Source organism: Rhagoletis zephyria, unplaced genomic scaffold (genome assembly GCF_001687245.7).
Source record: "Rhagoletis zephyria isolate East Lansing unplaced genomic scaffold, Rhagoletis_zephyria_1.1 Rzeph_scaffold_06884, whole genome shotgun sequence".
In the NCBI taxonomy this organism is placed as follows: domain Eukaryota; kingdom Metazoa; phylum Arthropoda; class Insecta; order Diptera; family Tephritidae; genus Rhagoletis; species Rhagoletis zephyria.
The window spans coordinates 6,148-29,538 of NW_016163967.1; the positions used below are offsets into that span (position 1 = coordinate 6,148).

Here is a 23,391-nt window from a genome sequence, read left to right on the forward strand (position 1 = left end):
TCAACGGAAATAATCAAGCAACACTTTCAGGTGAGTAAAAATGCATAGTTGCATCAAGTTGCCGCCCTGTGGCACATAGCTTGTGGCATTGTCTAAATAGATGAACATCATCAGCAGCTTCTGAATCAAGCAACAGCAGCCTCATTGGCATACGAAAATGTCAACTGTAGTATTTTTACACTCTGTTGTTGCACTTCATCGCTGCTGCTGGTTTTCTATGCTCTGCTGCGGCGCAAATTATGCTTGCAACCAACTGGTGCAATCAATTCGCATGCATAGCGATTGCATGCGATTCTTTAGTGCTTAACAACTGTGTAACTGACTTATTTTTTGCTTTTTTCTTACTTTCAATCTTTTATCGTACTCTCCTACCCATTTCCACCTACGTTGCTGCTGTGGATGCACGCCACTTTACGATCGACCTGCGTGCGCTTGCTGACCATTTTATGANCATTGTTGCCGAAAAACCAACAACAACAACAACAAAAAAACACAAATCCAAATCCAAAATTCCAATTTGGCTTACAAATATAAATCGATGCCTGAACAAATTTTCAAAACAAAAAAAAAACTCTTTGCTGCTCACTTGGACACGTTCTGTTGGGCGGTTGCTTCGCCACCTACTCTGCCCTTTCTTCGCTCCCTCCCACTACTTCCGACGCACTGTACACCGTACTTGGCTGCGGCGTTCACACCCACCCCTCATCAGGTGGTCAGGATGTCGAAGTGGACCTCTCAACGGAAATAATCAAGCAACACTTTCAGGTGAGTAAAAATGCATAGTTGCATCAAGTTGCCGCCCTGTGGCACATAGCTTGTGGCATTGTCTAAATAGATGAACATCATCAGCAGCTTCTGAATCAAGCAACAGCAGCCTCATTGGCATACGAAAATGTCAACTGTAGTATTTTTACACTCTGTTGTTGCACTTCATCGCTGCTGCTGGTTTTCTATGCTCTGCTGCGGCGCAAATTATGCTTGCAACCAACTGGTGCAATCAATTCGCATGCATAGCGATTGCATGCGATTCTTTAGTGCTTAACAACTGTGTAACTGACTTTTTTTTGCTTTTTTCTTACTTTCAATCTTTTATCGTACTCTCCTACCCATTTCCACCTACGTTGCTGCTATGGATGCACGCCACTTTACGATCGACCTGCGTGCGCTTGCTGACCATTTTATGAATGCAATTGTCAACACACAACGTCATGCCTAAACATTCAATGGCATCGGTGCTGCTGCCGCTCCGCCATCACCTCCACCAACTCGTAATCAATGACGCATGCAACCAACTACCAACCAACGAACCAACCAACCAACAACAATGCGTACACGCATTGGGCGTGTCATTTGGCGCTTTCGTGACTTTGGTCGCTTGAACGATTTGATGACTGCTTGTATGCTGGTCGGCCGCCATTCCTTGCCCCACCGGCCGTGGCTTGGTTTTGATGGTGCAGAGTACCTGCCACACTGCATTGGACACATGTCGGGAGGACGCGTCATGCTCGTCGTCTCTGCAGCCAATGTTGATGCATTGTGAAATGCATCGTTGCAATCGCAATGCATGCATGACCTCACTGCAAGCCTTCTACAAAGGTCCTCACGAGGATTTGAATTTGGACATTGCCTTCTGCCTTTGCAAGTAAGTACCGCTTAGAGAGTTGAATGACGCCAGTACTAAATATGTATGTATAAATCAACATCTCATTCGTATATATACATATGTATGTATGGATGTGTGTCGTTTTTTGCCTTTGTCTAACCTTAACGTCTTGCGTGCACTAAACTGCTGCAAAGCCTCGGGCTGACACGCTTGTGTGCGTGTCACATTCATTTTACAANGTATACATATGTATATGTATGGATGTGTGTCGTTTTTTGCCTTTGTCTAACCTTAACGTCTTGCGTGCACTAAACTGCAGCAAAGCCTCGGGCTGACACGCTTGTGTGCGTGTCACATTCATTTTACAACATTCTTACTAGTTATCTGGCCCCTACACGCTTCGTGGCTTTCGAGTCTTGATGCTGCATTTTAGTGGAATCGCTTACGCTTCAAGCATTTCGAACATTTCTACCTTTTCATTCATTTGCTATGATTTTCTACTTTTTTTTTGAGTGGGAATACCTTTTTTGTAAATTTTTCCAATTTTAATTTTTTATTTTTGCTTCCACTTTGCAGAAAAACAACGAATCGTCACGACATGTGCATGATTGCACAGGAAAAACTCCATCCAACTTGTGCACAAAGGCCAGCCGATAACAGTAATCAGCAAGGTTCAAATGGCATATACTATCACCCGCCACCGTCCTGTCACTCGGTGGCAGAGAATTGTAAAGAGGATCGTGAGTGCAGGTAAGTGGAAGCGTACGGCACTTTGTTGTGCAGTAGAGATTGTGTAATTTGGAGCGTTTGCAGCGAGTAGCCATGCATTAAGTGGCCGATTTGGTACTTTCGATAGGCGAATTTTGAGGTTTGCAAATATCGAATGTTAGAGCAAGTCTGTGCTTTTGTCTGTAATTTTTCTGCTAATACATACATACGTACTCATTTGTGTTTACATACATACGTATGTGCTATACTTATCAAAGTGTAAAATGTATGACAGCGTGGACAATTGTAATTCCAAGGCACAAAATATCGCCTCATTAACTAATACGACTTACGTGGTCGATAGCGCTTGCAAACTGTGTGACTACTTCGAGCCTTAAAGAGCAGGACAAACTCAAGCAATACCAAAGTGGAGCATCTAAAATCTTGGGGCACCCCGAATTATTGCTTAAAGGCGTTTTTTTTTATTTATTTATTCGACCGCAAAATAATGCAGAATTTAAAAAATACAATAAAAAATATAGCAAACTAGCATTTTCCTACAGCTCGGGCTGAATGAGGTTCAGTGTAACGTTATCATTTTAAATGTAGCGTATAGCTATGTATGAAATTACCACTTAATTGGCAATTTTAACAAAAAAAAAAATCAAATGAAAAAACTTTTATAAATACATACATACCTCGCTTCCATAAATGGCCTAAAAAGTAGGGCTTTCGATTTCTGCTCGCACATTCTCGAGCATTTCGATACCCGAGAAACCGAGCAGTCGAGTTCTCGACACAATCTGGGGTAGCCACAGCTTTTTTTTGTGACCGACAATGAAATCTTCTTAAGGCACCGAAAGCAAAAAAAAAAATAGTCGTTTTATTTGACACAGTTTAATGTTGATATGAATGTACATTTATGTATGCATAATACGCGGAAGCTTTTTTGTTAATCATCACCTCTGTACCCTTGGTTCGAGGAATCAAATTAAAAGGATTGACCTGTGAATGTACAATAACGTTATATTTTTTGCAAAAAACTTTTATAAAAATTAAATACAAATTGTTTAGTTAGTTAAATAAGTTCTTAAAATATCGATCAAAATGGTTTTGAAAATTCGTTATTGCTTTATTATATATGTATGTATATGGGGGTTGCCACCAGTTTAAAAAATAAATTATAGCTTAAATTAAGGCAATGGGAAAATTTAAGTATGTGTTATCATATCGGTGTCAGACAAAAGATATTGTCGTTTGAAAATATTTTGAACAGGGTTGCCACCTGTTTAGGAATTTAAATTAAATATATGCAATCGGTTAAAGAAATTACTATAATGTGGATATCAATCAAAACGGCTTTGAGCAAACTCTGTTTCTAAACTAAATGTAGGGGTGGTTTCCACCTGTTTTAAAGACTAAATTCACCTAGATTGAAGGAAATTCTCTTTTTCTTTATTGGGTCTGTAATAACCTAAGCGATTTTGGCCGAGAGCAAAATTGCACGCCAGTCATTTATCTTCTGTGTCAACTGACGCCAGTTGGAAAAGTCAAGTCTTTCTCCACCTTCCTTCAACGCAGAAGAGGCCTTCTTTTTCGGCTGTTACTAGCATCCAACCGCGCTGAATGCTTTCAGAGCCGGAGCGTTAAGTAGTTAAGGGTATTAGATAATTTAACTATGCATCATAATATGGGTGTCAGAAGAAAATGGTTTTAAAAAGTTTTAGTTTAAAACTTTATTGAACAGGGTTGTCATCTGTTTACAAAGTTAAAACCATTGTGTACATTAGGTTAAATCCATTACTACAAACTGGATATCAATCAAAATGGCTTTAAGAAAAACTTTATTTCTAAGCGATTTGTAGGAGGGTTGCAACTTGTTTTAAAAGTCGAATATATCTAATTTACACATAAGCCCAAAGACGAAGACAATACGAAGGCGAGCACGAACACGAAAACTTTTACTAACATTGAGACTTAAATTAGTATTAAAAGTAACGCAAATTTCTGTAGGGCGAAATAAAAATGAATCGAAGTAATGACAGATGGCGCTAGTCAAAAATTGGCTCACAGAAGATATTCGCCACGGCATATATTTATTAGTTCATGGCGCATATGACTGCAGTTAATTTAGGTCCGATACTATATTGATAATTTTTAATAATTTATATTTGTATTGATTTATTAAATTTGATGCAATGAAATCAAAACGAATATTCAATGTACATTTTTTAACTTGAATGTGTTCTGGATAAATTCAAGTATTCTACGTTTAGGTTTAGCCGCTGTGGACTGTGGACTGACGCCTTTTTTATAAGTTTTCAAACTCTCTTATATGCACTACTAAGTATTAACTTTACAAAGCGATATTTGAAAGTATCCAAGGCAGGGCGCAGAAATATTCTCAATATAGGTAAACCTTGAGTATGCGAAGGTGTCAGCTACGAAAAATTTCGAGTTGAACTGCTAATATTCTTTTTATAGAGACACTTCTTGTGAGTTTTATTGAATTGTTATTGTGAAGCTGAAGTAAATATTGCAAGGAAAATGCAGGAAATTGTAGGTATTTATGACTCGAGCCAACTCACTGCAGGTTCCACAGAGGCGCATGCTGGCCTTAGTAGTAACAAGATAGTGATCCAGGGGTACATACAAGTGGCTTTGTTGATGTATCCTTCCTCGTATCGACGATGTTCATCAGCCTCTCTCCGTTGTCAAAGGTGTTGTCATGAAAGCTGAAGTTTTCCACAGTGGGACCAAATACGTACATAGATATGTCTTTAATGCCCTCTCTGACGTTGAGTTTGGTAAGTACAATTCTAAAAACGTGCTTTAGGTCTCAACGTCCTTCTCCGGCGTCGGGACCTGCGCATGAATGAGGCTATTGTTTGTTCATTTTAGCTTTGATACGAATCATAGCAATTTGATTAGTGATCAATGCCAATGAACTCATAACAAATCTCTAAATATAATTCTTTTAAACTTATTTCGCCAGAAACTTATAAGTAATTTTAGCTACCTATTTTCAAACTTCCCGAAAATGTTTGACAATTAAACAAATTCTAACCGACTGCTAAACTTGGTATGAACTTAAGTGTTTAGCTGCTCTAATTGAAACCAACAACAACAGCGTTGCATTTGCATGGTAATCGTTCTGTCTATACGAAAGCATCTGCAAGGCGATTAGTCATTAAACACGAGACAAAGTGCATTACTTGTCGGCTCTATGTAGTGCGAGTACGTACTTTGATGGTGTAATACTTATGCGTATGGCAGAGAGAACAGAGATGGAACAGGCGAAAAATGATTGCCTGCCGTGGGCACCTGCCTCAGATTCTGCATCAATGCATCATAAAATTGACACTTTGTTGAAATATGCAGGTTGCCTGCCATGAACTGCACTCACGTGCGCGCATACATACATACATATATCACAAGGAGGCGTAGCACGAAAGTTCAACGAAGATGAGTTGAGTTGTTATTAAAAGTGACACGTTCCTCAAAATTATTTACGGTGCAAACACACGCCAACATATACTGACACATAGATTGTATGTAAGTATATATGTATGTAAATTAGGGGGGTCCGAAAAAATGCATGTGAAAAATTAATGTCGGAATTTTTAAAGCGCCCAAAGTTTTCCATGTATTTTATATGGAGAAAAAACAACTTTTCGTAGAAATGGTATAGAATTCTTGAGAATCAATATTTTTCTATCAGAAAACTCTGCTTATCTGCAGGAGATTCCCAATAATAATACCCATTTGTTTATTTAACAATTTTTCCATTGCAATTATAATTTTTAAGACCGCCAAAAAACCCACAAAAACCCCGAAAAAAGCAATGGGCGGACCAATTAAAAATCGTTAGTATTAAAAATGGATAAATAAACAATTGGGTATTATTATTGAAAGTCTCCTGAAGAGAACCAGAGTTTTCCGATTGAAAAATATTTATTTTCAAAAATTCTATACCATTTCTACGAAAAGATGTTTTTCCCCATATAAAAATACATCGAGAACACTGAGCGCTTTGAGCGACCTATCAAAATTTTTTGATTTCAAAAAAAAAATTGTATACTTTTTTCGATTAAGAACATTCCTGAGGGTATTACAATTCCGTCTTAACTGTTTTGGACCACCCATGTACATATGTATGTACATACATATACCTGCTGCAATCTGCTGCAAATGTGACATATGGAACAGCTGCTAGCGGCAAATGCTGTCAACAATTTTGTTTGTCCTGGCAAACAACTAAACTAAACTGCATATCTGCCATAATATGAGTGTGGCAAACATGCGGAAAGGCGCGCCATTAAAGTTTTTGCTAAGTTTACTTCGCTTGCTGGCACGAGGATGTGTTTTCTTTGGCGTGACGGGAGTTAGGATGGATATTAATACACTCTCTAACCAACACTCACACATAGCCATATGCGAATGTTAATGTTCATATCGTTGCAACGTAGCAGACATGGTTACGTACTCGTACTTTCGCATCTACATAGGTGCATACAAGCAAGTATGTATGGATGGGTATTTACAAGCGTCGTTGTAATTGCACTTACATATGCGCCTGGCTGTTGCGTTGATCGTTTGCCACTTCGTCGTTACTGGGTGCAAACTGAACGACCACAAACTACGTGGCTGCGAATTTAATTGCCTTTTAAGTGAATCGCTCTTTGGTTCCAGAGTAAATAACCAAAATGCGCTAATGGCGATACTCATTTGATATGCGACACATCTAACACGGTAGCTGTGTATGTAGATACGGTCGACTAACTAACTAGTTGGATTTGTTAACGCTGCCTATTAATAAATACATAGACAGAGCCAGTCATAGAGGAACATGTTCAACAAAATTTAAATTGTCATTATCTTTCAAGTGGCCATCAGGCTAGGGGCCAGTTTTTCATTGCGAGTTTAACTCTGTTTGTCGTTTAAACTAAGTTTAAAATCAGTGTGCAGTTTTTCATTCAAATTTAGGCTTATCTAGTTTAAACCATTTTAAAATGCTCAATCTAGCTGGATCAAACTGAGTTTAAACTACACGGTGCTACAAAAAACAGGCATCATATACACCCGAAATAAACCCAGTATTGGTGTAGCTATGGTGGAGTAAATCAGAAAATAGGTTTCNAAGGCATCATATACACCCGAAACAAAACCCAGTATTGGTGTAGCTATGGTGGAGTAAATCAGAAAATAGGTTTCGTATAGTTTCTGAACTCTCCCTTTGTATTTATTTAAAAACAACAGTTATTTCGTACTTAAATTTTAATAAGCCATGAGTTTGAAGTTTGCTGCCACTTTAAATTTTTAATCTTTTTGTTAGGATATTTTCAGTTGCTGTGGCACTATTTCTAAAAATCCAATGGAACCGTGTTTACGAACTTTAAATGCAGATGTGATGTTTCTTTGTTTTTGAATAGAAAAGTTTTACCACGAATTTTTCAAACTTTATTATTAAGAAAAATTTTATTCGAGGATAATGAGGTACCTATGTATGAACTGGGTGCGAAAACTCAAATTGCCGCAGGTAGATTTTGGCAAATCCTTAAAGCGATATTTTTTATTTTTCGCATCCACTTCATTTGTAGCTCAATATCCTCGAACAAAGTTTTTTTATCAATAAAGCTTGAAAAATTCGTGCCAAAATTATCTATTCAAGAACAACAAAAACGGAGAAACATCCGTAAACACGGTTCCAGAGAATTTTTGGAAATAGTGGTACTGCAACTGAAAATATCGTCATACAAAGCTTAAAAATCGAAAGTGGCGGCAAACTTCGAACTCATAACGAGCCCCAATTTTTCTTAATTTTTTCAACTTTGACTATCGTTCATTTCAAAAATTTCTATGAAAGCTGCCCAAACATCCAAATAGTATATACCTAAATGAACATTTATTTTCAAATAAAGTGATACCTCATCAAATGTTATTGTATAAAAATTGTCGAATTTAAGCCATTAAAGCTTAAATACGGTCTTGAACTTATGTATATCTGTGTATCCATGTTGGCAAAATATTAATCTGATTATCGATTAAAAATTAACTATTAAAACTAATCAATCGTAAACAACTGTACGATTAATGATTAATTTTTTTAATCGATACCCTTCGGTTTGGCACCCCACTTTTATTTTTTAAACAAGTGGCAACCCTCCTTAAGGTAAATTAAGAAAGAATACTTTTAAAACCATTTCCTTTGATACCCATTTTTTAATATTTGATTTTTTTTAGATAATTTGAGTATAATTTCTTCAAAGGTAGCAACTTTTTTCAAAAAGGTAAAACTTTATTGCATATCTGGAGTCCAGGGCTTTTAATTTGACACCTCACTTAGGAAAATCGAATGCAAGGTGCGGTTATTATGACATTGATCAATTTTTCTCTACAGATGGAAACTCGAAAATATAAAACCAGTTTGCACAGGCCTAGCACTTTAATATGACGCCCCATTTTTGAAAATCAAGCGAATGGTGTAGATCTTTTATCCCGGACGAAAACTCTCTGTGCGTGTTATATGTGTAGATAGTTAATATTTGGCGCTTCCATTTTTGCTAAGTGTTTGGCCGAGCTTCTCCTCCAATTCGTGTTATTACACAAATCCAGGAACCTGCAGTNTGCAGTGCTCTTAAGACAACGACGACATGGCAATTAGAGCTTGAACGTGTTGCCAAGATGTTGTGCCAGCATCAGCATGTTGCCGGCGCATTCTAAGCAGCCAAGTCAAGTTCGTGCTCGATATGTTGGTGCTGCCGCTGGAAGGCCACCAGCGTGTATGTATGTGAAGAATTAGTTCTAGCAAGTGCTTATTTAAGCAATTTTTCACGGTGCAACTTTCTGCTCTGTGCTGGCGTCCATAGTATGCTTGCTGCTAAATTGCTGCTGATAAACTTTTCAGATTTGCCACTTGGCGCATGGTAACGTACTGGCCTACGTTTAAAGCGCATATCTGTTCACTTTTAGTTTAATAGACTAATAAATCGGTATTTTTTATTTTTCTTTCTTTATCTTTCTTCCTATCGCGCGCGCGCTACACTAATTTAGGCTTAAATTGGAGTACTACGAGCAGGCCTGTGCGGTGGACAGCGTGACAAAGAAGTGCGCTGGGCGACCGGGTGGCTGCCGCACTGCCATGATTGGCATACTAGGCACAATGTTGCGCACAACCTGCGCCTGCCAGGGCACCGATCCGCAGCATCTCTACCAGTGTGTGGGCTGGCGCCGTTTACTCTGGCTCAATCCGTGTGTTGGTGAGTACACATTTCTCACATACATACATACTTATTTATGTATTTTTGGAAAAAGGAGAAGACTTCATATTGCAAATTAATTATTAATTTGTGAACTTTANTATTTCTCACATACATACTTATATATGTATTTTTGGTAAAAGGAGAAGACTTCATATTGCAAATTAATTATTAATTTGTGAACTTTATTAAATATACTTGTTTTATGAGCTTTAATAATTTTTGTCGTCTGTTGCTTAATTAATTTTATTCTGCTTCCCGCAGTCGAAGCTCAAAAGGACTTCCACATGAAACGTCTCGCCGAATTGGGTTACCTAACGACTACAACAACCACGACCACAACAACCACTACAACAACAACCCGTGCTCCGCCACCGCCTCCACCGCCGCCAGTGCTGACGACGGTTACCACCACAACTANCTAATTTTCTTCTATTTCCCCACAGTCGAAGCTCAAAAGGACTTCCACATGAAACGTCTCGCCGAATTGGGTNTTAATTTTATTCTGCTTCCCGCAGTCGAAGCTCAAAAGGACTTCCACATGAAACGTCTCGCCGAATTGGGTTACCTAACGACTACAACAACCACGACCACAACAACCACTACAACAACAACCCGTGCTCCGCCACCGCCTCCACCGCCGCCAGTGCTGACGACGGTTACCACCACAACTACACATCGCCAACCGCCCACATCGCCACGGCAGACATCACGCAAGCAGGCAACACACATCTTTCGGGGATATCCGGTAAGTGAAGTGGCTGGCATAATGATGCTGTTAACGATTACATCGATTAGCAATAAGCTGGTGCATTTGTATTCATTCAGTGATGGTGGCTGCAATTTCCATTTTCCTTGAGGAAATCTCTTCAGTGTAAGGTTTGATTATTTTCACTGAAATTCAAAGAAAAATCACCACATTTTGAAATTCTGCCTCAAGAAAGGCAAGGTTAAAATGATACTTTGTTTTTCATGTATAAAAAAAGCCATTCATGAAGGGTTCGATCAATCGCAATGAAGATTGGGTCACATTCGGTCGAAAAATTATGGTACGAACGGCGGAAAAAGCCAGATTTCCTATCAGCCCAATCCTAAATCATTCCTGTAGATCCGACGCCTGAAATTATGAGAAATGAGACTTTGAACTCATCCTGACATACATATTAGACATTGGGCTATATATAATGTGCCCGGCGCGACTAGGACGGACCATTTTTTGATAAAGCGCTAGCTCCTGGTTAAAATTTGGCCTTCAGTTATTCATAAATATAATACGAAAGATAAGACCTCTTCCCGATTTATACAAAGAAGGCTGATTCCGAGGTAGATGGCGCGTATGACGAGGTCGCCTTTCTTGTGGAGTGGATAGAGTACACTTAAATTCCAGTCGTGGGGCGTTCATCTAACCATATTCTGCATAGAAGCAGCTTGGTTGTTTTTGAGCCTCGAAATTGCTAATCGTACCTCGTTATTCTTAGCCGTTGACTGGGAACTTGGGACCATTTCCTCCGCTGTTAGCGCGTTACTATCAAAATAGTTTCCAGTGGTCAATTGTACAAATTCATATGGCGGTATTTTGAACAATTTCATTAAAAAAAAGAAGTACCATAAGAGCCTTAATTTTTCTTTTTATTGGAAGTTATTTAGCGTGTAGAGTCCCAAAGTGAGCGCAGAGCACAAACCAGGGTGCATTAGTCGTTTAATTTATGCTAAAGGAAACCGGAAGCCAGAAACCAGTAATAATACCAAAATATACGAGCATGCCGACTAGGTGAATCTTATTTTTTTGTTTTACAATAAAATAATTTTCGTCCATTTACCAGGCCGGGTTGAAGTTCGAAAAAAGTTTCACACAAAAGTTACATTTTTTCCCCTCAAAATCCGAGTCTGTATTAATTCAGTTTAACCCATTTCTGATCGAAACGGAAAGCCAGTAATAACACCAATAAATATTGGTCTAGGCAACTCTGTATAAGCACATGTTTCGTATGCAGAAATGTACGTATGTAACAATTACAACAAGTATTCCATTATAACTTGAAGTTACATATCGAAGGTCCTCTGCAATAATGACACAATTCAAAATTCAAAAAATATAAACTTGTCTAATCCATTAACAGTCCTTACTAAAGTAAGTAGTAAGAATTGCTAAATTAAATAACAAAGATTAGACATGGAATCGACAAGGATTAGTCACATGAGGCACTTAACAGTAGTAACAGTTTTTATCTCTTGAATTTTGAATTGTGTCGTTATTGCCCACACCATCGATATTTACGTATATGTATGAATAAACCGCAAACAAAAATTATTTTAAAAAACTTACCGAACACATATATACATATATATGTAAGTATGTAAGTATGTAAATACTATATATATATGTACATATGTATATATAAAAAGACATAAATAATCAAATTTTTATACTCGAGCTCCACATATCTCTTTTTCACTTCCATGTTGCAATTATAACGAAACCAACAACACAACACTTTTGCCTCATGACTCTTCAACAACGTTGCAACAACAACGAAAACAAACTATGATATTTGTTGTATCGAAAACTCAACCATTTTTAATAACCAACTTCCAATAACCACAAACAATGAAAAACTGCCAAACTCGAAACGAAATATGGCAAATCTGAAATGCAGCCAAAAGAGAAATCNTGCTGCAATTTCCATTATCCTTGAGGAAATCTCTTCAGTGTAAGGTTTGATTATTTTCACTGAAATTCAAAGAAAAATCACCACATTTTGAAATTCTGCTTCAAGAAAGGCAAGGTTAAAATGATTATTTGTTTTTCATGTATAAGAAAAAGCCGTTCATGAAGGGTTCGATCAATCGCAATGAAGATTGGGTCACATTCGGTCGAAAAATTATGGTACGAACGGCGGAAAAGCCAGATTTCCTATCAGCCCAATCCTAAATCATTCCTGTAGATCCGACGTCTGAAATTATGAGAAATGAGACTTTGAACTCATTCTGACATACATATTAGACATTGGGCTATATAACTATAATGTGCCCGGCGCGACTAGAACGGACCATTTTTTGATAAAGCGCTAGCTCCTGGTTAAAATTTCGCTTTCAGTTATTCATAAATATAATACGAAAGATAAGACCTCTTCCCGATTTATACATAGAAGGCTGATTCCGAGGTAGATGGCGCAATGTTTCTCTTAATAACATAAACACGCTCTGGACACCAGCTCCAGGTGGTCGTGGTTGGTCTTATAAAAGTTCGACCTGCAGTGCATATCTGATATGGCGTATGGCAATATTTTGAACAATTTCAATGGATTTCACTAAAAAAAGCACCATAAGAGCCTTCATTTTCATTTTTATTTGAACTTATTTAACGTGTAGAGTCCCAAAGTGAGCGCAGAGCACAAACCAGGGTACATTAGTCGTTTAATTTATGCTAAAGGAAACCAGAAGCCGGTAATAATACCAAAAGTTACGAGCATGCCGTTTTACAATAAAACAATTTTCGTCCATTTACCAGGCCGGGTTGAAGTTCGAAAAAAGTTTCACACAAAAGTTACATTTTTCCCCCTCAATATCCGAGTCTGTAGTAACCCACTTCTGGTCGAAACCGAAAGCCGGTTATAACACCAACAAATAGTGGTCTAGGCAACTCTGTATAAGTACATGTTTCGTATGCAGAAATGTACGTATGTAACAATTACAACAAGTATTCCATTATAACTTAAAGGTACATATCGAAGGTCCTCTGCAATAACGGCACCATTCAAAATTCAAAAAATATAAACTGTTACTACTCTTAAGTGGCTCTTGTCTCTAATCCTTGTCTAATCCATTTCCAGTCCTTACTAAAGTAAGTAGTACGGATTACTAAAGTAAATACTAAAGATTAGACATGGAATCGATAAGGATTAGACACATGAGGCACTTAACAGTAGTAAAAGTTTTTATCTTTTGAATTTTGAATTGTGTCGTTATTGCACAGACCATTGATTATTACGTATATGTATGAATAAACCGCCAACAAAAATTATTTAAAAAAACTTACCGAACATACATATACATACATATGTCAGTATGTAAATACGATATATATATATACAATTACATAAATAATCAAATTTTTATATTCGCGTTCCACTTTTTTCTTATTCACTTCCATGTTGCAATTATAACGGAACCAACAACACAACACTTTTGCCTCAATAACTCTTCAACAACGTTGCAACAACAACGAAAACAAACTATGATATTTGTTGTGTTGAAAACTCAACCATTTTTAATAACCGACTTCCAATAACCACAAACAATGAAAAACTGCAAAACTCGAAACGAAATATGGCAAATCTGAAATGCAGCCAAAAGAGAAATCGGAACCCACATCAATGGAGGACAATTATATCGAACAGCCAGATTCGATACCCTTGCATAGCGGAAATGATGAAAACGGAAATACCGGAAATGGCGATTATCACAGCGGCAAGGGGAAAGGCAACGGCAACGGCAATGGAAATGGAAATGGCAGAAGTAATGGTAATGGAAACAGCGCTGGCAGCGCTACTAGTGCTGCCGCCAATGCTGCACGCCATGGCAAAAATGGCAAAAACAATAAAAACGGCAAGAATTCGAAACATAATAACAACAACAACAACAATGGAAACGGTAATAGTAATGGCGGCAGTGGCAATGGTGGCCATGGTGCTAGCGCTGTTCACAAGAATGGTGCTCACGACGGCAACGGCCATGTCGCAACAGCGGAAGCTAAAGACGCTGGCGCAGCAGTTGTGGTAGCTCGTGGTAATGGAAATGATTTTGGCGATTTCGATGAACAAACGATTTCAGGAGAACAAATCCAAACAACCGAATATTTAGAAAATAGTGTAACAGAACCGCCAGCCACTACGACCACAACATTGGCGACCACAACAACAACGCAACCGCCAAGTGAGTAGACAAAAAAACTATTATCTTTTTTATGCCTATGCAGAAAACCGCATTACCAAAAAGCTGGGTTGATTCAACACATATTTCATTCTAACGTTTATACTTCAGTCTTTATAGCGCACTCGATTAAAACGTATTGAAATATAAACAAAGTCCCTTAGTTTTATTCGACATCTATTTAATAATAAATTTGCGCGGTGGATCGAAATGGAAGCGAAAAAATCGGCCCACCCTAATACACACATTTACTTCTCATTCGATTAGCTTCAAAAATGTTTATGAGTTCTATACACGAAATAAGCAAACAGGTATCTATTCTCGTTTTTTCCACGGAGGTATGATCTTCCAAAGTTTGGATTTTTTTCGTGATTCTGACCAAGTATGTATGTATATACTTTCTCAGATCGTAATATTTCCGGTTCTACTCTTCGTCTTAACGTCTCTTTAATGCTTAAGAAACGGGATTACGATTTCTATATGGAAGGTGTTCATGATGGTCTTAAAGGTATTCTAGTTATAAATAATCGAGTTTTTTTGAAGTTGATTTAAATAGTGAATTAATTCTCTGTAAAATCCATCTTTTAAAAACGGGGGGTTGTTCAAGAACTATTTTTTTATGCACCTCGTTTTATTTTGAGTGAGTGAACAATATTTGGTAATAATTTTCTTAAAACTTTTGAAAAAGTATGTACATAATTGGTGAGAGTCATGAAAAAATTTAAATCTTGACAGATCATATTTATCTCCGAAGAAAAAAATCCGATAATATGTGTTAGCTTATTTCATTTATAAAGCCCACAAAACAAATTGAAGCAAAACGGAGATATAACATCATTTTTTCTTCGAACATCCGATTCAATCCATTGTGGTTTGTTTATTTTGTTTTATTTTAGTTGTTTTTGCCAAAGTTCATATTTCGCTTTCCATTCATTTGTCGTTGGCTTCATTTGATTTGAATTAATCGCTCTATGACGTACAAGCATTCATTGTCCTCTTGGTTTTACCATTAATTTTTTGTCAATTTCTTTCCTTTATTTTCTTTGCGTCATGCAAACCCATAATTTCTGTTCTCTACTTTATTATTCTCTGTCCTGTCGAGTATTTCAACAGCTACATAATTCAACAACCCTTTCACAAACAAATCTACATCATACGTGTTAGTACATACTAGGGATGTTAATTTTTTACACCGGAATTTTCAGGATGCCATTATCACAATCCCGGAATTTACATATTCACTACTTTTCAATAACTTAAATCGAAAAAATTGCTTCTATAATGTTTGAGAAGCCCTCCTACTATAAAATAAATAATAAATAAATGGGTTTGAAACCTACTTGTTTATTTAAAGTGGCGTTTTTATTTTTTCTCTCTGATGTCAGGATTTATTTTAAAAGACTTTGTAATTTCAAAGATATGATTAATTCCAAAAAGTACCAAATGAAGGAAGAAATTTCTTTGGAATTTAAAAAAAAAATAAAATTTTTTTTGCATTCACAAGGACGAATACGATTTTTTTTAAGCTGATAAAGTTAGAATGAAATTCAAAGATTTTTTCGCGTTTATATAAGTCCTTAACGTATAATTTTTTCAAAAACAAATATTGCGAAATTTTAAGGATACAATTTTAAAAGGACAATTTCAATACATACCAGTCCTTCTGCACCAAAAACTTGAATCTGTTTAAATTTGTCAGGATCTCCTCTTTAATTTGATACCTATACTTTTGCATTTCACTGAATTTTTTTAATCTTTTTTGAATTACTAACGTCAGAGTGAAAAACTAAAAATGCAATTTTACTGAATTTGTCCCATGCTTTCGCGAATATATTGAATTTTGTGTGCTATTGCACGGTGTTATATGTATAATGACTAGGCATTTATAAAAAAATATTAATTATTAAATAAAAAATAGAAATATAGCCAATACTGGCCAAGAAAAGGAGTTTCTATTATTGCCATCAGTGCAAATTACAAATCCCGAAAATTTTTGGGATTTTTGGGGCCTTAAAAAGGACGGGATCCCGGGATTAACATTCCTAGTACATACATACATCACGTGGGAGTCAATTTTTTATGTATTTACTAATGTTGGGCACTTTAGTTCTTTTAAGTGAACCGTTCAGTTGTAGTTCTGTCACCTCAGTGCACTAGTTCATATAGTTGATTTAGTTCAATTGACGAATTTTATTTTTAAAAATATTTATTTTTATTATCACATATTCTATATACAAAAGAAAAACTTACATATTGCTGTGCAATAACATTAAATTAGAAAGCTTGTTTGATTTTAAACCCGTTCTACGCTAGTTAAATATTCGTTAGGAATAAAACCGTAACCGTTTCGAGCACAGGTTTCAATCGGTTTCCAGAAATTTATAAAAATCAGTTGCAGGATCTAGCAACCAACATTTTTTTCCTCAGTAGCATAAATTCGCGAATCGCTTTCCAAAATAAGAATTTGTAGCAGTTGCAAATTTAAAAATGAAGAGACCGAATTAGCGAACTAGTTCATTGAGATGAACTAGTGATTTAGTTCATTTAGTTCAAGAACTACCCAAGCCCAGTATCTCCATACATACTTGTGTATTGTACATACACACATACGCACATGCATACATACGTATTTTTAGTTAAGGCCTTAAACAACACAAACGTTTATTTNAGACCGAACTAGCGAACTAGTTCATTGAGATGAACTAGTGTTTTAGTTCATTTAGTTCAAGAACTACCCAAGCCTAGTATCTACATACATACTTGTGTATTCTACATACACACATACGCACATACATACGTATTTTTAGTTAAGGCCTTAAACAACACAAACGTTTATTTCTGTCTCGCATTTAATTAATAAATATTTTTTACATTGTCTTCTTTATTTCCAGGAAATTGCGTTGTTCAGCGTCCACATCAATCAGATCAGTTAATACGTGAAGGATCCAGCAAGCGGGTATGTGAAAAAAACATTTCTGCATGCAAGCTATTCACTTAATTAATTTTGAGCGTGCATAAAGGTTTGCATACACACCACGAAAGGTGGAAAAAAAAACATCCGAATCATATTGATCAAATTTTTGATGTTTTATTAAACTTCACAAAATTCTTTTCATTCACAGAACATTCATAAGTAGTATTTAAAAATCTGTAAAACTTTAGAAATGAGACAAGTAAATTTAAATTTATTTTTTACCTTTTCTACTTCGCACAGATATACTCCTTGGACGATGCTGAATGCAGCGAATTATGCAGCTGTGGGGAGTCACTAGCGCTCACCTGCCATGCTCTCTGCGTGCCTTTTGCACCCTGCCGCACCGCATTGGCATTCTACAGTCATGCATCGCCCGCATATCAGGCATTCCGTGGACGTTGTCTCTGCTATTCAGGTCGTTTTATATGCATGAAACCACCGCTGGGCGAATACACGCTGCCAGGTAATTTGAAAATTATTGATAACTTTGAAATATAATTCGGTTTAACTGATAAAAGTCAAATTTCAAAGAAAATTACACTTTCAATTTAAAATAATCAGCCAAATTTAAATGCATCTGTCTTTAGAATACATTTTCAAATTAAAGATAAGTGCTTTTAAAATTTCGTTCAATCTGATCATATTCCTATGTGCTCTAGTTCTTAAACTGCAGAGTGAGCTTGAAAAATACTTTTTCCCCTTACACATAATTAAATACTTAGCTTCCTCATTCAACTGTAGGCCTAATTTCATTGTGCCCGTAATTGAAGAAAACTCGAAACTTCGAAATAAATACTTATTTACATAAAAAAATTTATTCTAAAAATTATGCCCTATAAAATGTAAGGGGACTACTGATGTACAGGGGTACAGGGGTACAGGACTGATGAATCGGTAGCTACCTGATAAACACCGTCAATTACCGAATTACTTTTACAAGGCAATGTCCTGGCGGTAGTCACCATCGGCTCTCTCTGTACCTCCGGGAGTTACTAAAGTAGTCATTTGCGTGATTTATGGGCACCCTCTGTCGTAGTTTTACGCTATTCTGCTTACGACCCTCCAGTACTGCTGGAGTCATTCGCTACTTTTGAATCGCTACTGCGCCGACTCCTAGGTAAGTAGCTACTCTATTAACCCGTGGTAGTGCACACGGTAAGTGCAGAGTCGAACCAGTCGGAAGCAGAATAGCGAAAAACTACGACTGATTAATTTTAGGGGTTTATTGTTAAAGAAAAAACATTTTTTTTTTTTCATTTTCATAAAATTTTTAGGACTTATTTTTTCATATGGAGCGACTCTAGAGCCATAGTTAACCAAGATATCATTGGTCCAGTAGCGGAGGGACGTAGTATGGTACCTTTCTGCAATATGTATATTCTGCCGCCATTGCTATTTGCTTAGTTTATACGTACAGTGGTGGCACAATAAATGGGAACGGGAAATTTTAACAAATTTTGGCTATTTTTCTTGGTGTATTTATTGTTTTTTTATTTTTTTAATGAAAGTATATCTCACTATCTAACAAAAATTATGTAAGTCCAAATATACAACTTCGTAACAAATTCTACAAAGTTTCATCAATATTTTTTAATCTTGTTAATCGAATTTTTTGAAAAAATGGAGTTATGCAGCTTTGTAGGCCGTCAAATCTTAATACAAGTTTAAATAAGCTGGGCTTACCGAGGATTTTCGGCCTTTTTTTTGCTGACTGTGTAACGCATTATTATTATACTAAAATTTAAAGGGCTGCACATACAACAAATTTTTCTAAAAATTCTGATTAAAAAATTTTAAGTTTTGATGAAAACTTGTTGAAATTTGTCGAGTTTTTATAAATCTTGTAGAAAGTTAGAAATTTTGATTTATACTTTTGTTAAATAGTGAGCTATACATTTAATGCAAAAATACAATGATTCTATTTTATTTTAACTTTGTACTACTATTTTGTTTTTTTTTTCAGGCGGTGTCTTTCTATTACTTGGCTATAGCTCTGCTGATGAGGCCCTCCTGCGCCCACACACAAATCTCGGCGTACAAGATGCTGTAAGAGCATTGCAGCAATATGTTACTACACACATAGACAACCAGGTACCAAAATTATTTAAATTTGAAGATTTTTTAATATAAAAGTTAATATGCATACATATAGACATACATACGTAAATATCAGCCACCTATTCAAGTACTAACAATTTTTAATTTTAAATTTTTTGTATATTTTCTCCATTAATTTTTCTGCTATCCAAACATTATTGCCACCACAATTCCTTCGCCGCAGACTCAATGCACTCTAACGCTATTCAATATGACCGATGAGAATATCATAATTGCCGCTCGTCTGCCACATGATGCTAAACTCAAAGCCATTGAACTGCTGGGCAAAGAGAAGGTAATGATTACACAAATACATAAATCTATAAGCAGCGAACATTTTTTGATTGCCCTCAATTTAGTTTGCCCTCATAAATGGTATAGCATTTGAACCCTTTGCAATGAACTCTTATCAATTCACAAGGGCTCATCGCATCATCGTACGCAACCACCAACCAGAGCCAATCGCTTATTTGCTCTCTTATCATTTCCTCTTTCAGGACGAGTGCACTTCTATACTGAAGACCATTAGCCATCATATCAACACTGAACATCATGAATTGCAATCCCACCGACTGTTGAGCATTTTCAAAATGTCCGAAGTCGAAGTCGTTTGGCCAGAGAGTAGTCATGCGTCCGCACAGCTGCACAATGGACCCACAGCGTGCCTGCTGCCGCTGGCGTTGCTGGTGTCTATCATCATAACAACGCTGCTACGTGATGGCCGCAGCTTGCAGTTGGGGAGCGGTGTGTGGCGCGGCGCAGGCTACGTGCCAACAACATGACCAATGGCGCATACGTAATCACAAGTAAGAGATGCACTACATAGCAAGCCATAAAAATATACTACTTATAAATTATAATAATACAAATTTGTACATGCATAAATCGGAAATAAGTGAAAAAAAAGTAAAATAAAACTTAAAGCAAAAAAAACAAACCTAAAACTGATAAGCAAATTAGTTAATTTTAATGCGTAAGCTGTTAAAATGTTAAGCAAATAAAATTATGATTTTCAAATACATATAAAATTATTTGAAGTGCATATACATACATGCAAGCATAAAAAATTCTGCATAGTATAATATGATGACAACAAGAAATAAACAACTGCTTAGGAGAGTATTAAATGGCAATTTGTACGTGGTTATAGGTTAATCGGTGTGTAAAAAATTACGTGTAGTGCAATGTGTGCTGACCATTCGTATGTAAATAGTATATATGTATGAATGAATAAGGCATAAGAAAATTAGTAGTATGGAGTTAAGTACCTACATACAAAAGACCAATAGTAACGAAAGAAGCTAATTGATTGAGTATTTGCTAAAATTGAGGTTATTAAGAGTTATGTGGAAAATAATAAGCTGTTCAATAAACACAGGCATATACATACCTACGTGCAGACATCGCAACACATTTTTACATTCACACATAAAAACATTTAAATTAAATGATTTGCGTTTAAAAATTAATTTGATGTGAATTGCTTGATTAGAAATTTTATGGTTATTATTACAAAAAAAAAAAAATCTATTGCTTTCAAAGTTCTCCTACACTGAGAAAAGCGATTAGTTGCGCAAACTAAATAGGGCCGAAAATTTTAAGCTTTTTCTTGGAATTGCTAATTTTGCTTATTCAGGGACTCAAAGCTTAATTTTAACGATCATTTGATATTTTGCTTATTTTAATGCATGTTAATTCTTTCCCAATTTCCGGCGATGGAGATTTCGATGCTATTCGTCGAATTAAAAAATTCCAAAGCAAAGATTTGTCTCTACGGGAAGGCATTGGTGTTATTGAAGAAATTAAAAATTATTTATCATAGAGGATAAGGGATATTTAAAAAAAATTAATTCAGTTTTGAAAAAAAAAATTAAGGTTTCATATCTTATTTTTAATAATACTAAAAAGCAGAAAGGCAATATCTAATTTTAAACTCTGTCCAGTCACATCAGTGGATGTCGAAATGTCATTTACCGTCTATTCAACGCTCTTAAATGACCAGCGCAGATCTTTAATATTTGAGAATATCAACGAACAATTTTGCATTGTCCATTTTAATTTTTTAATGCTTGAAATAAACTCAATAGAAAACAAAACATTAAATTGTACTTAAGTTTTTTGATTGCTTTTTCGAGCATATTTACCAATGTTTTAATGCTTTTCTAAGCGCTTAAATTGTTTTTTTTCTGGCTTATTTTTTCGGCCCTGGTTATCACATTTAATGTTGAGTGAAATATATGTATGTACCAAACTCTTCTCTCAGTGCATTTTCCTCTATATTTGCAGTAAACCCGCATAATTTTCCAAATTTAATTTTGATTTAAGCTGAGATGTGAAACCATGAGTATTAGTATGAGAGATTTTTTAGATGGGCCGGAAAATCCCAAATGTATGTTCAATTTTGACTCATAAACTTTATATCTGTCTTCCACATTTAATCAGTACTCCTTCTAAAAGCTCACTATGCCAAGCAGTTCACAGGAAGCTTGTTAAAGCGCTTTGCGACTAAGCCACTTAGTGAATATGAGCAGCGGATAAGAAGCCTTGGTGGTTAAAAACATTCCCAGACGATTTCGCCATAAACTTAAAAAAAAACAATACTACCGAAATTATGCCTTAATAAATCCCTACAACTTCATCACATTCACTCCCTACCCCCCGAAAGGAATCTTTAACTTTCTAAGGGACTCATATTTAAAAGAAGTTGTTTAAAGAATAGTGGGAATAGTATATATCCCGGTGACTCTATCTATCACATAGGCCCTGCAAAGTAATGAATCCGGAGGAGAGTTAATTACAACGATTGACATAGGTTCCCAACTCTGGTATACTGATGGTTTCAAGTTCGAGGATGACAATGTTGAGGCTTGTATATTTGTGCCTACAGAGGTACCAAAAACTTGCAACAATAGGTGCCAACCATATTTAATGCGGACATCTTTGCAGTTGAAATCTATGACCGCGAATGTCTTCGTAGAATTTGATTGTGGCCGTTGATCGGTCATCGGCATAGTCCACGAAGACCACATGCAGTGGCTTGTGTGATAGATTTAAAAATTAGTTTTCTATAGAAGCGTTAAAAACATAACAAAAAAGAAGAACTTATCTCAACTAATCCTTTACAGTTTAAATTTGAGACTACTTAGTTGGTAACATAAGTTAAATTATCGATTTAAAGATGAATAAGGCTAGACTGAACCTAACAAAACTTGGATTGTGGTGAAGGTAAGTGAAGCATATGGCATTCAAATGTCCCCCACTTTTATCTATGCTCACTTTTTGATGGCCTGAAATTAATTTTTTTTTTTCACACCAATTGTAATCAATTACCTCCACTCGAATTTGTGGCCACTTTACAAGCGATAGTGAAATATTGCATATATGTATGTATGTGAGTATGCAAGTAAGCAAGTATAAACGTACTCATTTCGCTATTTTTCAAATCAGTTTTTCTTTACTTTGTTGCATTGAAATGCAAATATAAATGTAGACAGAGGTATGCAGGACACATGCATATGAACGACAATGTAAGCGTAAAAGCAATGTACATACGAGTACATACATACGTAGACGATGGATAATTTATTGCTTCACATTAAGTATCACTTTCAATTTTTACGCTTTCATTCCATCGCTCATTCAGTGCATTTTCAATGCATTCAAAAAATTTTTTATGATTGCCTGGTCTTTTGACAGCTTTGGCGGACATTAAACAATTATATACTCATTTATAGTATGTATGTATATGTTTTTATTGACATTCTTTTACATGTGTGTGTGTGTGTGCTTATGCAGAGACTGACTGATTGATTGGGTTT

The 23,391-nt window shown here is 36.2% G+C and overlaps 1 protein-coding gene across 1 annotated transcript; it reads left to right on the forward strand.

The window, feature by feature from the left end:
- The first annotated feature begins 446 nt into the window (after nt 1-446).
- On the forward strand, nt 447-20,439 carry LOC108373634 (uncharacterized). The gene is given in 13 exon segments (XM_017629558.1): nt 447-707; nt 709-765; nt 1,458-1,642; nt 2,180-2,353; nt 9,365-9,570; nt 9,835-9,898; nt 10,141-10,318; nt 13,920-14,505; nt 17,394-17,458; nt 17,717-17,939; nt 19,440-19,567; nt 19,758-19,868; nt 20,071-20,439. Coding segments are annotated over 13 exon segments (2,523 nt in total). The 3' UTR covers nt 20,356-20,439.
- Nucleotides 20,440-23,391: the final 2,952 nt, after the last annotated feature.